Source organism: Nothoprocta perdicaria, unplaced genomic scaffold (genome assembly GCF_003342845.1).
Source record: "Nothoprocta perdicaria isolate Ctin4 unplaced genomic scaffold, notPer1 scaffold_9, whole genome shotgun sequence".
Lineage (NCBI taxonomy): Eukaryota > Metazoa > Chordata > Aves > Tinamiformes > Tinamidae > Nothoprocta > Nothoprocta perdicaria.
The window spans coordinates 9,211,234-9,226,658 of record NW_020456198.1 but is presented as its reverse complement, the minus strand read 5'-3'; the positions used below and the strand labels follow the sequence as shown (position 1 = coordinate 9,226,658).

General features: G+C 52.1%; 1 protein-coding gene across 1 annotated transcript in view; it reads left to right on the top strand.

Annotated features, from left to right (window-relative positions):
• Window positions 1–15,425, top strand: part of PLXND1 (plexin D1) — a 66,443-nt gene that overhangs the window by 27,623 nt on the left and 23,395 nt on the right. Inside the window, exons 12-20 of the mRNA XM_026052644.1 lie at window positions 1,795–1,958; window positions 3,200–3,351; window positions 3,819–3,918; window positions 6,846–6,985; window positions 7,232–7,399; window positions 9,424–9,514; window positions 9,881–10,156; window positions 11,051–11,200; window positions 15,056–15,170. Coding sequence (XP_025908429.1) covers window positions 1,795–1,958; window positions 3,200–3,351; window positions 3,819–3,918; window positions 6,846–6,985; window positions 7,232–7,399; window positions 9,424–9,514; window positions 9,881–10,156; window positions 11,051–11,200; window positions 15,056–15,170 — 1,356 coding nt within the window. The remainder of the gene's footprint in view (window positions 1–1,794; window positions 1,959–3,199; window positions 3,352–3,818; window positions 3,919–6,845; window positions 6,986–7,231; window positions 7,400–9,423; window positions 9,515–9,880; window positions 10,157–11,050; window positions 11,201–15,055; window positions 15,171–15,425) is intronic.

Genomic DNA, 15,425 nt, shown 5'->3' with positions numbered 1-15,425 from the left:
CCTAAAATAGYCCCCGCCGCCTCAGCAGAGGGAGCGGCGAAGGGGAATGCGGGACAGAGGAGCCTCCGGGAGAAGGTGCTGGGGAGGCCGAGCCCAGGATGCAGCTGCGTGGGGCCCCATGAGCTCCCCAATGTGCTCCCCCATGGGCTCCCCTGTGGGCTCCCCCGAGCCGCTGTGGGCTCCTCCTGTCCTGCGTCAGGAGAAGGTGCTGGGTTATATTGGATGCAAACGAGGACCAGACCGTTCCAGTGAGCTCTTGCTGGGAGGAAAGCTGTAGCAGGGTGGGAGGCAGTAGTGCTATCGGCCAGAGACTCGGGGTGAAAGGCTTCCCTGTAGGAAATTCCAGTGCACAATGTAGACGTATCTTGCGCAGCCTTCCGCACTGGCGAAACAGCGTTTGAAATGTTGGCATGGGAAGCACGAGCTAGGACTTCCCTGCATGGGGAAAAGCATGTCGGGAGCATTTTTGAGCTGCTAGAGGTAACTGCTGGAGAGAGGTAGGGCTTTGAGCTAAGATTATTTTAGTATGCAGTGAAAGATGTGTAATTCTCACCATGAGTTTTGCTGGAAGCAGAAAAGACCATGTAAGGAGCATGGAATCCACAGCTTTCTTGCAAGCAGAGGAGTTGGTTTTTGCAGCCTGCGTTTGCATCACTTTGAATTTGCCAGCATATTTTGAGCTCCTGCGGGACCATTATACATCTCTGGCTCCTCTTAGCCTTGATCAGATTGGTACAAGTAAAATTGCAGAACAATTACAAGGAGAGACAGAGATCTGCTGGGCCAATTACATAAATGCATGTATCTCATACTGTCTGTCATGGAATTACAGTTATTTCCCGTTGATTGTTTTAGCAGTATTTATCAGCTTTTATTGTAAACTGCATTTCTGCAATGCACCATAGGGGATCTCAGCTGTATCCTTGGGTGGAAACCCAAAAAAAGACTGAGAAAGAGGTAAAATAAGCCCACTTTTTTTTTCCTGCAGAATGAGAGATTGAATGCCAATGCAGTTTCATTAGCTTGAAAACATGCAGAGTGTAGAAGGCCGAGAGATTCATTAGTTGTTTATGAAGTGCTTTGAGACTCTCCTGCAAACAGAAGTGCAAAATATGACTGTTTCTTTACTTTATGTTCTCCTGCAAAATATCCCCTGGGGAAAAGGGTGTGAAAATGCTTCCTGAATGTTGGTAGCTGTTGGTCTCAGCGGATACCCACGCTGCTGTCAGAGGCCTCGGGCTGCAAGGAAGCGTAACCTCGGGCCCCGCTGAGGAGGGGAGCCTGGTTCAGGAAGGGCGTTGGGAGCCGAGCGGGGCCGGGGGGAGCAGCCCATGACCGGTCAGCAGGGAGGGCAGGGCACCAAGACGCTGCACGCGGCGCTCGCCTTCGGCTCTCGTCRCACGCTATGAAGTGATGGGATTGCTTTGCTAACAGGATGGGGCTGCTCATGCCAAGCAGCTTCCCATGTGGGCGCTGAGAATTGGAAACGTGTAGCATAAATTGACAAAAGGTTTTGAGCTTGAGTTGCTGTTTGTTTTTCAAAAGGCAGGGAAAAAGAGAAAAGAAAGTGCTAATTTATATTGCAGTGAGAACAAGCGCCCGGTCCTTGCGGGAAATGTGCAGGATGGCAGCCAGGGCTGCCTCGTCCCGCCGCGTGCGTGAGCTCTTCGGCTCGTCCCTGCCTTCACGTGCTTCTCGGTTTAGTTCACTGTGCCGGGGCCCGTGTCCATGCAGAGGCGAGCGGGCCTGTGACCCCGGCCCRGCCTCACGGGCGCTCTTGTCCTTTGGGTGCAGTGGAGGTCTACAACTGCGCCACCGGCAGCGCCGACTGCTCCCAGTGCCTGGGCCGAGAGGACATGGGGCACCGCTGCACCTGGAGCGAGGGCAGCTCCAGCTGCCGGCCGAGCGCCGAGCCCGGCGCGGCYGCCGAGCCCTGTCCCGCTCCCGACATCAGGAAGGTAAGAGCGGCCGCCGGGCGGGCGCACGAGCAGGACCACAGCGCCGGGCACGGCCGCGGAACCCGCCTGCTCCCTGGCACGAGCCAAGGGCAGCGCTGAATTATTCACTGAGAGGCAGTAATGGTTTGGGGCACCTGGAAGTCAAAAACAACCTGCAAAGACAGCGTGATATTTGCAAGGACCAATTTTAATCACGCTGTGAGAAAAGCAACACCAGCGTGGTGAAAGTGTCCCCGAGCTCCTGGGGTGGTGAAGGGAGGAGGAGTTGTACAAGCAGCTTAGGGACTTGTATCTAGAAATAGCAATTAGCTGGGTATAGCTGGAAGCTGAATGTGAACCCTGTCTGCAGGCATGCRTGCTCTGAGGCTTTGCGAGATCTGTGGTGAGAGAGGGGCGTCTTGGCATTCTGTGTTTTGAGTCAAGTTCTATTTGGCTAATCATTTTTGGATATTTAGAGGGGCATTTAGATGTGGAGTTCTGCCTAAAGCTTTGATATGAGCAACCAAAATTGTCCTCCGAGGAGTAAAAAGAAAGTGCCATGAACTCCATGGGAAAAGAGAAGAAACTGGACAGGAAAAACAGCTAATGTGGCTGTCGAAATTGGCAAGGATGTGATGTTTGTGTTCTTAGGCAGGCATGTACTGATGTCTGCTCATAATCCGAGCACTGTAGTGCTGCATAGACGAATTGCACGATTCCCACTGCTTGCCCGTTTCATCTCATCGTTTRAAAGGAAAGGAAGGTCCCCAGATGAGGCTGTCCTTCCCCAGCACGTACAAAACCTTATCAGTGCCTTSACAGAAAATAAGGGAAACAAAGCATGAGAATGTGGTGATGCTATTTCTTAGCATTGCATCCAGCGGGCACTTCCCTGTCCCTGTCCCTTTCCCTGTCCCTATCCCTGTCCCAGGGAGGTGGCAGTTGCCGGAGGAGCAACCAGCTGGCAGCAGGGAATGGGTAGGGAGCTGCCTCCTGTCCCGAGTCCCTCGGGCTGTTCCCCGGGCTCGGGCGCTGCTGTCCTGGCCGCGGTTCCTGCTCTGCTGCTCGGAGGCCCTGCTGTGCTCGGCAGGCTGCCGAGCGCGGTGACAGGGCAGGTCCTCGCGCTCCCCAGTCCTGMTCGGGGCTCCGTGTCTCCAGGGCGGTTTCTGCCCAGGTGCGGCTGTGTGCAGAGGATGTGCAGGTGGAGCAGGGACGGCCGGGCGGGCAGCCAGCCCTGCTAATGTGCTGCCCTTCCCCTGCAGATCGAGCCCCTGAGCGGGCCGCGGGCCGGCGGCACCCTGCTCACCATCCGGGGCCGGAACCTGGGCCGCCGCTTCAACGACGTCGCCAACGCCGTCCRCATCGGCGGTGTCAAGTGCGAGCCGCTCCGCCACAGATACGAGGTCTCCGAGACGTGAGTGTCCGGTGGTGCTGGCAGGACAAGGGCTGAGGACCTCCCGCCAGACCCTCTCTCCTTGCCGCAGGCTGCGTCCTGCTGCGCCCTCTCGATTGGTGGGAGCTGGCGCTCGGATCGAGCACTCACTTGTGATGCTGAGGGCGTGCGGAGACTGGGATTCACCCAGCCCTGCCCTTGGGTGTGTCCCCAGGAAACTTCTTCCTGAACGGTCTCTTGGTGCCACTAACACGGGGGGACTTTGCACGCAAGGACCTGTTGCATTTCGCTGTGCTCAGAGCCCCGTGGAAAAGCCCGGGTGTCGGGAACGCGACGTGTGTGGCGGGCAGGCACAGCTGGAGCGCGCGGAGAGGCTGCCCGGCTCGGTGCTCCCCGGRCTGCTCCGGGCGGCCGCYCGGCTCGGTGCTCMCCRGGCTGCTCCGGGCGGCCGCTCGGCTCGGTGCTCACCGGGCTGCTCCCTCCTGCAGGATCGTCTGCCGCACGGGTGAAGCGCAGGACGTGTTTTCTGACGTGGTGGCCGTTAACGTGAGCCGGGAGGGCAAGTCCAGGGAACGATACTCCTACGTGGTAAGTGGCTGCCCCAGGGGTGTTCCTGGGCATCCTCACGTTGTTTTTCCTTTGTACTCCTTAAGAAAAAAGCCCCTCTACCTCCCCTCCTCTTCCCTATCCACCTCCTGCTCCCGCTGCCTTGGAAAACAGGGCCCAGCAAAGCCCTTGCAATGAGCTTTCACCTTCAATTGCCTGAACGGGGTCCAGGGAGTTTGGGCTGGAGCGCTGCAAGGAGGACTGCAGCCAAGGTGCTGTAGCTTAATTTACACCACATCTGGCTTGCAATCCCAAGGCTCGCCAGGACGTCTCTCTTGTCTTGGTTATGTCTCTGTTTCTCCTGCTGTAACAAGGAGTTCATTTTAGTTGTTCTTCTTTTGCTAACCTACCATCATAGCCTGTGAGGTTTTATGTGAATTGCCAGGTCTCCCCTTGCTATGTCAAGTTTCATAATAAGAACCTGCACTGTTCTAAAGTGACATTTTGTGCTTTGGAGATTGCTCAGTGTTAGCACGAGCACAAGCTCTTGGATTTCGGCTTGAGTTAATCCATGTCACGTAGAGCAAGAGAAGCCCTCTGTGGTTTTGCACTGTGCCGTGCACAGAGGTGACTTGTCTGGGTCAGCCGGACAGAACCCGTGCAGCGTTTCTTTCCTTCCAGCACCCTCGGACTAGCCGGGAGTTGTGAGCAGCCCCTGCCTCTAGGTCAAGCACAACRGTACAGATGCCAGTGACATGCTGCATATCCAAACGCTTTGGAGTTTGGTTCTCTCCAAGAGAGAGCTGGGGAGGGCAAGGGCTTTGGCAGTGCTGGTGCAGCATGAGTTCATGTGGGGACATGGACCCTTTCCCATGGTTTCTGGGTGTTCARTTTCTCATCTGAAACATGTTGGAGAACCTGCAGTGTGGAATGGAGCAAGGTGCAGGTRTGGGTATCTCGGTAAGAGATCTGGGGTTGAGATTTCTAGTGCATTAGTTGTCAGGATGCGCGTGCAGTCTCCAAAAACAGCAGACCTGCCGCCATGTGCGTGGCCGGAGAGTTGATTGAGTTGTTGACAAGGAGGAGAAGGGCTCTAGGCATGGGAGAGGATGGCTCCGAGCCTGCTTCCCGAGGACGAGGAAACACCTGCAGCAGCACTAACAAAGCAAGGAACGCCAAAGAGGGTCCCCGAGTTGGGAGCAGCACTCTGGACCACTCTGCTTGGCTCCTGGGAGCAAGGAGAGAGGAGCCACTTCCTGCCAGCTGGCACGGCACAATGCTGCCTTGCATCTCCATCCAACCAGCTTGGGAAAATGAGGCGCTTTCCTGCTGTGTGCGCGGGTGCCTTGCATGGCCGTCGTGCAGGTGTTCAACCGTGCACAGCGGCGTGGGCAAACRAAACCATACGCTTGGTTTCTTGGTTGTCATCCTACATGCAGGGACGGGAACATGGAGTAAATTGTATGGTACAACGCTGATCACACTGAGACCTGGTCGTGAACATCAATAACACTTCACCTGGCAGTGTCCAAAGCACAAGAACAGCCTATCCAGATTAAATATCGTTTGTGTTTTCAGTGCAGCAAAGTCCCCCTTAGCCCCCCCTAGAAGAGGCAAAATTTAGCTATAACTCTGCTAAAGAGGAGAAGGAAATGTGGTTCCGAGTCTTGTGCAGGTCACTGCAGGCGGCTGGAGATAAGCTGAACTCGCAAAGCTGCAGTGGAGGCGGTCGGTGCTGAGAGCCGCTGGCTCTTGCAGATGAGAAGAGCTGGAGGGCTTTGCAGGCGTGAATAATCCTTTCTGCTGCTGTTGTTGCAGCACATTGGAGTTTGTGGCTTGGGGGGGCAAGGGCAGGAGATAGCTGCCTGCAACTCTATTTCTTGGGCTCTGAGGAATATAAGTCAATAAAATGAATCCTATAGAAATTCATAGCAATGTGATGCAGCAAGGGAGATGGCTGCAGAGGAAGAGAATCATTCTCAGTGCAGAGCAAGGGCAAGGATAGCTATTAATAAGCATGTTTGTGTGGCTGGATTGACAGGGAGGGATATTAGCACCAGGAGATATGAAGCAGCTTAGCTGTATTTTCTTTGCTCAGCTTCTGTGTAGTTTTTTTCCCTGTCTCTGCGGCGAGAGACAGAGGTGGCAGCGAGCAGATTTGTGCCACACTGCAGCCCCGCAGCTCTTGTTCCCCAGGGCTTTGTGGTGCTTGGTAGGGAATTATCAAACGTGTCCTGGAAGGTCCTGCAATAATTATGTGCTGTGCCCTCGGTGTCCTGTGCAAGCCAGAGTGGGAAAGCTGCCCAGCAGACTCCCTTGGGGCGCTCTGTGCGGCAGGCGCGAGGGCTCAGGACTGCATTAGTTATAAAGCCTCAAGCTCCCGAATCTCCAGAAGGTGTCCAGGGGCTGTGCATGCAGATAACTTGCATGTTAATTTCAGTGGAAAATAGCAGGAGGCAAAGTAACTTCCCCCTTAGTGTCTGTCACCTCAGGAGATTTGTGTTTGAATCTTCCTTAAGGAAGAATGAGTGTGATATTTTGCTACATAGACCCAGGTGGATATTTGCACAGATCTCAGAGCCATCATGCAGGACAGCTTTGGCATAGCTTCACTTGCGGGAGGAAACAAAAGGGAAGAGCAGGGATGGTGAAGCTGGAATGAGAGCAGCTTTCCTCCTTCGTGGACGTGGGTGGCTGGAAAGCTCAGGGCTCTGAGATCCAGGGCTCCAGTTCAGACCCACGTGTCACTTATAGGACAGGATTTAGGACTCACAGAGGATTATATGGCCTCACTCTTTCCTTGTTCAGGAAACAAGGCAATAAGTACTTGGGCAATACTGCTGTTTCAGAGCAAGGCAATACCAAATACTTAAATTTATGACAGCAGTTTCTATGCATGGTYTGGAGTTATCAGTTGTTAATTTACTAGAATGGAAAACTATTGATGAATTTCCGTTTTGTTTTTTTAGCTTCCTGTGGTGCAATCCATAGATCCACCGAATGGCCCGAAAGCTGGAGGAACAAGAGTGACCATCAGAGGAAGCCGTCTGGATGTTGGCTCCGAGCTCCACGTGCTCATCAACAGCTCCAAAGAGTGCACAGATCTCAGGTGGGCCTGGGGCTGGCACCAGGAGCTGTTCTGGTGGAACTGTGGAGAAAGAACCCAAATGTTGGGGAAGATCTTATTGTCCCTGAGTAGATCAGGAGCTGGATTCATGGGCCCCATGAGCACGGGGATGAGGTGCCCGCGTCCTTGCTGTCGCCTCCTGCCCGTGGGAACTCACRGGCTCTGCTGCATCGCTCCGACGTTCCTCCGCTGCAGCTTTCCTTGCCTGACCCTGTCTTTCCTTTGCAGTCGSAATGATACCGTGATCATGTGCACCATGCCCTCTGTGGACCTCACCACGGCAGTGCGAGTCTGCATCCAGTTTGAGAACAAATCTTGTGCCAACGACAATATCACGTTCAAGTACGAGAAGAACCCGGTCATAACGGACATCAACCCTAAAAAGAGTCAGATCAGGTGAGATCTCTCCTGCAGGGAAGGCAAAGGCTGTCAGGATACTTGGGAGACATTGTTGGAATTGGCTTCCTAGCTGTGCTAAGAGCAAACACGGACGCTGCGCTCTTGGCCAAGAGCTGATCGCAGGATCCCTGCGTGGCCCCTGTGGGCAGAAGGCACATGCTCTGCCGTGTGCTTCGAGCCATCCTAATGCAGACAGGCTTCCGAGGAGAAGCCTTGCGCTAGCCTTGTGCTCGAGTCAGGAAAGCACGGCTAGGAGGCAGGGTGTCCTTTGGGCCCCGGCCACGTTGCTCAGTCTCCTGACTCCARTTCAGAGGAGGAGGCTGCGGGAGGAAGGCGGCGCTGGGTCGGCGCCGCCGTCCTGGGCGCTGCTCGGAGCCGCTGCCCGGCTGCTCTGGAGACCMGGGGCGGGCAGCACGAGTGCTGCACGGCGGGGCTGCCGCCGCTGCGGGCAGGGCCYGTGGGGCCCGTGGCACCTGCACTGCCTGCATCTCACAGGGGCTCTAAGGAGCCTCAGACAAGGGGACTCATGAGTCCCCGAGGAGTTTTCTTGGCAATAAAACTGCTGGAGGATAAGCTGAGATTTGTAGTTCTGGGTTTCAGCAGGCCCCGAGGCCTTCACATTTCATTTTTAAAAGTGTGTTGCTTTTAATTTCATTCCTGTCCTTGGAGCTCTCGGGCTCCTGTTCCTTTGGCTATCCCAGTGAAAATCCCTCTTCCTCAGTGGTGGAGTCTGGAAAACCCAYGTCTGCCCTGACTCTGACACCGGCTCCGCTGGAGCAGGGCTGTGTCTCCAGTTCCCCGAAGTGAAGCCAAAGATGGGGTGGTGGGAAGGTTAAGCACCACATACAGCAGCCGTTCAGACAGTCCCAGCTGTGCGAGCAGCCTTGCAAACTGAGCTGAACAGCAAGAGCGCATCCAAATACAGAAGAATGTCACTACCCACATCCACAGGGGAAACTGGCTGGGTATTTCTCAGCCACTGCAATCTGCTTTCTTAGTATTTATATTGGTTTCCAAATTTCAGAGCGCTGAGAATGGCAGCAGTCTTCTTCAGGCTGCTTGGTTGTGCGTTGTTCACGGGTTGTTATCACAGGGCTGCTGGGTGCTCTGTCTGCTCCAGGGTGCTGCTGTGGGGCTCACCCTGCAGAATCGACTGTGCATTTAAAAAAATCATCTGGAGTGGATTTGTCTTACAATATTGCTAAAAAGTGCCAGCTCTAGTGCCAGCMAGAATAGTTTAAATAAAAGGGAAGTTCTGAACTGTTCTGCAGATGTAACAAGTTCCTACTTAGAAACTGGAATCATAACCTGGTAAGAGCTATAGCACAGTAGAAGTTTTCAGAGAACCCGACTCCTTAGACCCAAAGTCATCAAGTGTAATGTACCTTTAGAAAACGGAGTTTATAAATCTTCACAGTTCCCTGAGAAATACTGCTGAAATAGGTGGAACTTGCAAAGGGGGAGGGRAACTCAGGGCACAACTTTTGCTGTCCAGAGAAATGCCCTGTTCCTGCTCTCCACCCCTTGCTCTCCCTAGCAGCGTTGTGTGCATTAGGGCCCTCTCGTTACTGTCTTTAATCACTTGCAYGTTGAAAGCCCGTATTTCAAATTCCCCAGACAATAGCTCCCAAACACAACTTCCTTGTCTCAATCTAAGTCATCTTGGACTAGAAGGGTTTTCTGCCAGACTCRGAGCTCTTTCTGTTCCTTGTGGGGCAGAGGACAGGCCTGAGCCCTTGTCCTTGCTGGGTGGTTGGAGGTCCTGTGCTGGTGGGGTCTGGGGGCCGGCTCYGCTCAGCCTCTAGCCTCCCATTGCACCATTTTGGGCAATGGGAGCAGCTGGACAGCTCTGCTGTGAGGAGACGGCTGCTCCTTCCTCCTCAGCACCTCCGTAGCACTGGAGATGCTTGTGGCAAGTGGGGTGTAGCCTTTGGCTCTTAGTTGTATTTGCTGCTCAGACAGCTGGGAAAGGCTCCTATCTTCATCCCAATCACATTCTCTTTCTCCTCTTCTATTTAAAGTGGGGGCCGAATCATCACCCTGGAGGGACGAGGCTTTGAACTGGTGCAGAACGTGTCTATGGTGGTGCGTGGCATCGGGCGAGAACACACGGTGAGAGACCTGCTAATGTCACTTCATAGCTTAGAAGGGAGCAGGGCCCAATCCCTGGGGCACGTGGCAGGTAGAAGCCAAGGCCGCAGCAGGTCAGGCTGGGTGCAGGGACGAGGATATGAGACCCAGCAGTGACAGGCCCCAAGGTTCCCACGCATTAATCATGTCTGTAGTGCTGTCAGCTTGCGGGATGCTTCGTGGTCCTGGCTGGATGATCAGCACACAGACACCTACCAGTCATAGATGGAGMAAAAAACATCCTATCCCAGGCTGATCCAAGCCGTGGAGTTTCTCAGGCTGTTTGTTGATGCACAGGTGAGACTTGAGTTCACCTTTCTTCATGCCTGTGTTCTCTCCTCCTTTCAGAAGTGTAAGGTTCACAGCGACAYCGTGATTACCTGCCCTTCTCCAGCTGCCTCCAACATCACTGTGGGGAACAAGCCAGCGCCTGTGGATTTCTATCTCAATGGYTGCCTCTATGCGGATGACCGCCCAGCTCTGGATGAGGAGGTGTACCCAGAGGAGGTCCTGCACATCAGCAAATTCAGCCTGGAGTACCATGCCGACCCCCAGTTCTTCACAGCCAAGAAGGAGAAATGGATCAAGCACCATCCTGGCGAGCCCTTAACACTGGTTATACATGTAAGAGGTTGACATTTACCGCTGTGCCAAACTTCTGGGTGCTAGGTGCTCCTTCCTGGGGAGCTGTCTAGTCCAAACTATGAGTCTACTGCTGCTATCTGGCAAACACAGGAGAGGGAAAGGAGCTGGTGAGGATGGAAGGGCCAGGACACTCCCAAGAGCACAGAGCTTGTTCCTCAGCTCTGCTGGCCTTGTTCCTTCCATCAGGGGACACAGTATGACCTAATGATGCCCTTTGGGGCATGATGTCAGAGGGCTGTATTTGGAGGATGTATCAGCAAGGAGCTAAACAAAATACAGGACATGTGATAAAGACTGATAATGTACTGGCCTGATGTCAAGCAGGTAAGCCAGGAGGTCCCGACAATAGATATTTATTCCAGCATAAGAAGTCACACGTTCTTTCCTTTTGGCTACCAAATTCAGTTTGGTCAACAAGGAAGTCAAGGTACTGCCRCTCAGACAATGTCCACTGCTCATTCAAAGGCCATTGTTCACTGCAGGATATCCTTGCTCGGAGCTCTGTGCTTCACAAGTGCTCCCCCTTCTCAGGCTCTGCCGATTGCTGCTGCACATCCTCCCTTGCTCCCAGGTGGATGCTCAGATCCTTATCGGTGGCACACAGTCGAGGCAGATCAAAACACAGATTTTTACAGGTTCTGTGAGGGGCTGGTTTCTTCCATGCCCCCTGCTGAGTGAGGAATGGGAAACAGGAAAATGGGGAATGACCCAATTCTGGGTTTCCTGTGGAAGGCTAGAAGGATGTCCCTGGAGAGGGAGAGTGTTTCCAGATCTGGAAAACAGCAGGGGATATGGAAAGTAAAGCAGGAAAACCCCGTGCCAACCAGATAACTGCTTTAAAGACTGACATCCTGATTTTATTTTTATCAATAGAAAGAGCCTGACAGCCTAGGCCTGGAGAGCAATGAGTACCAAGTGAAAATTGGCCTCATCTCCTGCGAGATCCAGATTGTTTCCGACAAAGTCATTCACTGCTCCGTCAATGAGTCACTGAGCACCACGGAAAGACAGTTGCCCGTGACGGTGAGTCCTGGAAGCCCTCAGGCCCTGAGCTTGCAGGGCAAAAGGGGTTCCTGMTGCAAGGAGTCAGTCCTATGCACAAGCAGGGCCATGCAGACCTGAGCTGCCAGGGACATGTTCACAGGCAGCCTTGTGGGCAGAGGGGTGGACAAAATGGCTGTTCTTAGAGCTGTCCCCAAAGCTGCCACTTCAGCGAGGTGTAGGTAGTCACCAACAAGGCTGTCCCGAGCCGTGGAGAGGGACCCGAACGCTGACCTGCTGCTGCTGAGTTCACCTGGGCCTCCTTGGCTTTCCTCTAAGCTCTGAGGGGGGGTCTTGTCAGTTCTAGCACAGCCGTGTAAAATCCGAGGCATGGGACTTTTCATCACTTGCAAGAATTTTCTTTCYGCTGCTTGCAAGACAAATGGGGGGGTTTCCACCAGTTTTCGGTCAGTCGGCCCTCTTCTCACCAGCAGGGGAGTTACAAGCAGACATGAACACATAAACCTTAATCAGCCTTAATAAATCCCTAGAGGAGGGTCCCTGCTATTGTACCCTAATATGCTGCCATTGGGGAGAGAAAGGGGACAACACCGGACCGGGAACTTCATGTTGCTACTTCTGCCACTCTGAAGAGCTTTGTCCTCAGGGCTGCCATGCCTGACTTCATATCTACTTTCTTCTTTATGTGGTTGCAAAATTCACAGCATTCTGTTACTGTCTCCTCTACTTTTCCTCAAGGGCCTGACGTGCTGTTGTTCTTGCCCTCAATTTGGTTCATACGCAGCCCAGTGCTACCTGGGGATGTGGTCGTGGCTCTTCATATTGAACAGAACATGGTCTTCGTGGTCTGAGGACTTGCAGCCTCCATCCCAGCTGAGGCTTTTTCCTGTAGATATGTTAGTGTTGAGTTAGCAGGAGTCTGTGGGTTGGGCAGGGAGGAGAAGGGGTGCAGAGGGATTTGAAGAATCTATTGACTTACACTGCCCAGAAAAAAGCACAAAGATGTGCCATCAGATCCACCAGTGGAGTTGTCCAGTTTACTGCTTGTGGTCTGTTGTGCATGAAATTCTGTTGCGAACTGCAACAGAAGAAGCAGGAAATGCAGAAGTAGCAGAATTTCCTAAGTCATTTTAATGGAAGTTTTAAATAGGGTAATTTTAGTTTTAGTGAGAACTGAAAAACAGGGAAATCCCTTTGGGGAAAAATGGAATTTATGAGTCTGCTGGTTTGAGTCTGACATAAAGCACTCAGGGTAATACCCTTGTAGTTCTCTAGAAAACAAGACGTCAGTACACAACACTGAAATAACACGTAGCTATTGGGAATGTAGCTAAAAAATCAGTTTACATTCATATATGTATGCACTTATTAGCCTTCATAGATGATTTGAGTTGTGGCCTGCTGGCCATTTCATAGGCAGCAGCTGTCTTTTGGAATATAGTCTTAACAGCTTTCTTAATGCTGGACCAGATGTAGGCAGTGGGCACTTGCTGTTTTTTCATTGCTAATAGTTATTAGGGCCTGCAGTAATCACAGCTGCTCTGTTGCTGGTGTGATTTCCTCCTTTCAGATAGCTGAGCTGTTGGTTGCTCTGACCCTCTGTGTGTTGTTCAAAGGGCAGAGCTTAGGTCTGCAGTGAGGAAAGCAAGGGAAATCATCCCAAAGTGTGTCCTGTTGTTGGTCCTAATGCTGGCCATGGTTCTGTGCCCATCCATCCATAGAGCTGTTTGTGGACTATGTCTGCATGAGTGGACAGGGCAGGGCAGCAGGAAGCACTCCAGGGGCAAAGGAGGATGCTGTAGATGACACTTCTGGGTGCGTGAGTCCAGGGGTTGCTATCTGGCAGCTCTTGTGCGAGTTCATCAGTAGAGTTGGACCTACATTTTGATTTGGTTTAATCCTGGACAAATCCTGGCTGCTCCAAGACATCATGTAGACCAGGGTGCAGATAGGCCTATGTCGGGGTCTGAACTGAGGAACTAGCAGAGACACTGACACTGATGCTGTCTTGGATTCCCTGCCCCAGCAGAGCCAGATCTTCACAGGCAGAGCCCTGTCCTCCAGCCCCGTCCAACCTCTGCATCCCCACCGTGTGGCTGAGCCAGGAAATGATAGCATTTCACCCAGAACCCGCCCCYGGTTCTGCCTGTAAAAATTTTGCTGAGCAGGCCTGTCCCAATGAAAGAGAAAAGTTTCCCAAGGACGACGAACCATTTCTGTTCGTGATCTAGTTCTTTAAACACTGAATTAAATGGTGAGCATGAGTGTGTTGCTCTGGAAAAAGGGAAGGGTTGAATTAGTGAAAAAAAAATGACTGAAAATGCAAGCAGAACTTGCCTCGTGATAGCTTTTCAGAGAAAATGCACAAAAATATTGAGATGAGATGGGATGATTTATGCAGACTGTGAAATGAACATCCTCATATACTCACATAGATGCACCTCTACGCACAGCTGGAAGTTGTGCACTCATGTCCTCCTGGGTCTCTGTCCTCTGCCTCTGCAGTGGTCAGCAGGACCGATGAAGGAACCTTTTCCTGCCGCCCGCAGGGGTTTTAGCTGATTCTAGCTATACAGCACAGGTATAACCAGAGCTGATATAACCAGTGGTGGTGGTGGCCTCCATGCATGATACCAAGCAGTCCCAACCAGTACAGGAAGGAAACTTGTGCTCTCCAGTCAATCTTTTCTCTTTTCCTTTAGCTCCCCACTGCTCCTTTAGCCCAGCTGCTTAGAACTGTCTGTAATGTAAGGCACAGTTTGTATCTCTTCTGGAGACCCTACATAATACAGATGGTTTCATAAAATTATTCCATTTCTTCCCAACTTCATTTCAGTTTTTTGTTCAAGTTTCTCTTGTTTCTTATTCCTTTAGAGAAGTAAAACTCACATTTCCAGAAGTGAAAGACTGATGTGTGGTCATGAGTTTTCCTTATCAGATGTTGCTGTTGAACCCTTTCATCTTGGAGACATAGGGAGCCTTTTATAAACAGTGACGAGTAACACATCGACCTGTGATGTGTGTTTGCCCTTCCTCTATAGTGATCAGGAGACTGAAGCACTGAGTTCAAGAGGTTTGTGCTTGGTGTCACAAGAAGTATGAGCTGTGACTAGAGCCAGCACCTCCTGACACCCAGTCCCCTGGCCTTTAACCACAAGATAATTGCTCCTCTCTGGGCACATTTTTATTTATTTTTATTCCCTTTATTTTTACTTCAAAGTCTTTCATGCTTCTTTGCCCTGAATGGTAGCAGTTYTGCTTTTGGAGTAGAAGAGGTGAAACCAGGATTAAAATGCTGATCTGTGTTGGATGATGAGCAAAAGTAGTTTCCTAGTAAAACAGTGCAGGCAGTTCTGTATTTTGCACTGTGTTCTTTCAGACAGGGTTTGATGATGGCTAAGTTCTGCCACCAAACTCAATTAGCACAGCACTAAGGCACGCTTGGGGCTGTTCTTTCATCCCAAAGGGAAGGGCTTGCACACCTCTGCTCTGAAGAGCTGCAGCAGAGAAAACTGAGTTGTTCTGAGCAGCTAGAAAGTCTCCTGTGGCATCTCTGGGAGGTCATGAGAGTCCTGGGCACCCATCATGATACATTAGGTGGTTGTGACTCCCCTGGGTTGGCTGCTGGTTTCCATGAATATCTGCAAGAAGGGAACTGGGCAATTTAGCTGCACAGTCCCCAGGGCTGGYCGTGGCAGGCACCGCTCTCAGCTCCCTGCTGAAGCCTGACGTGGCTGAGCCAGCACGGTCAGCCTGCATTTGCACTGAGGACTCCAGGCTGCTGCTTCCCCCTTTAGACCCTTCTGCTCAAGCGCCACGCTGTTGGATAACTAACTGCTCAGCTGTCGGTTTTACTCCTTCCTTGTCCTTGTCTAGATCCAGGTCGGAAAGTTCAACCACACAATAGCCATGCTACACCTTGGGGGAGGAGAGACTGCGATCATCGTCTCCATCGTCATCTGCAGCATCTTGCTGGTCCTGTCTGTTGTAGGTAAGGGAACAGAAAGCTGAACTCCCAGCTCATGATCAGATCTTTCTCACTSCATGGGGAGAGATGCAGGTCTAACGGTCCATCTAGTCCAAGGCTCTGTCTTCAGTACTATCCACTAGTAGATGCCTGGCAAAGAGCATAAAAAGCAAAATAAACATTCTTCATTATGGATGCGGAGCAGATACTACAGGAGTTTGCCAACCTCATGTGGAGCTATACCTCACACCTGCATCCTCTGGTTAGTGACCCAAACCA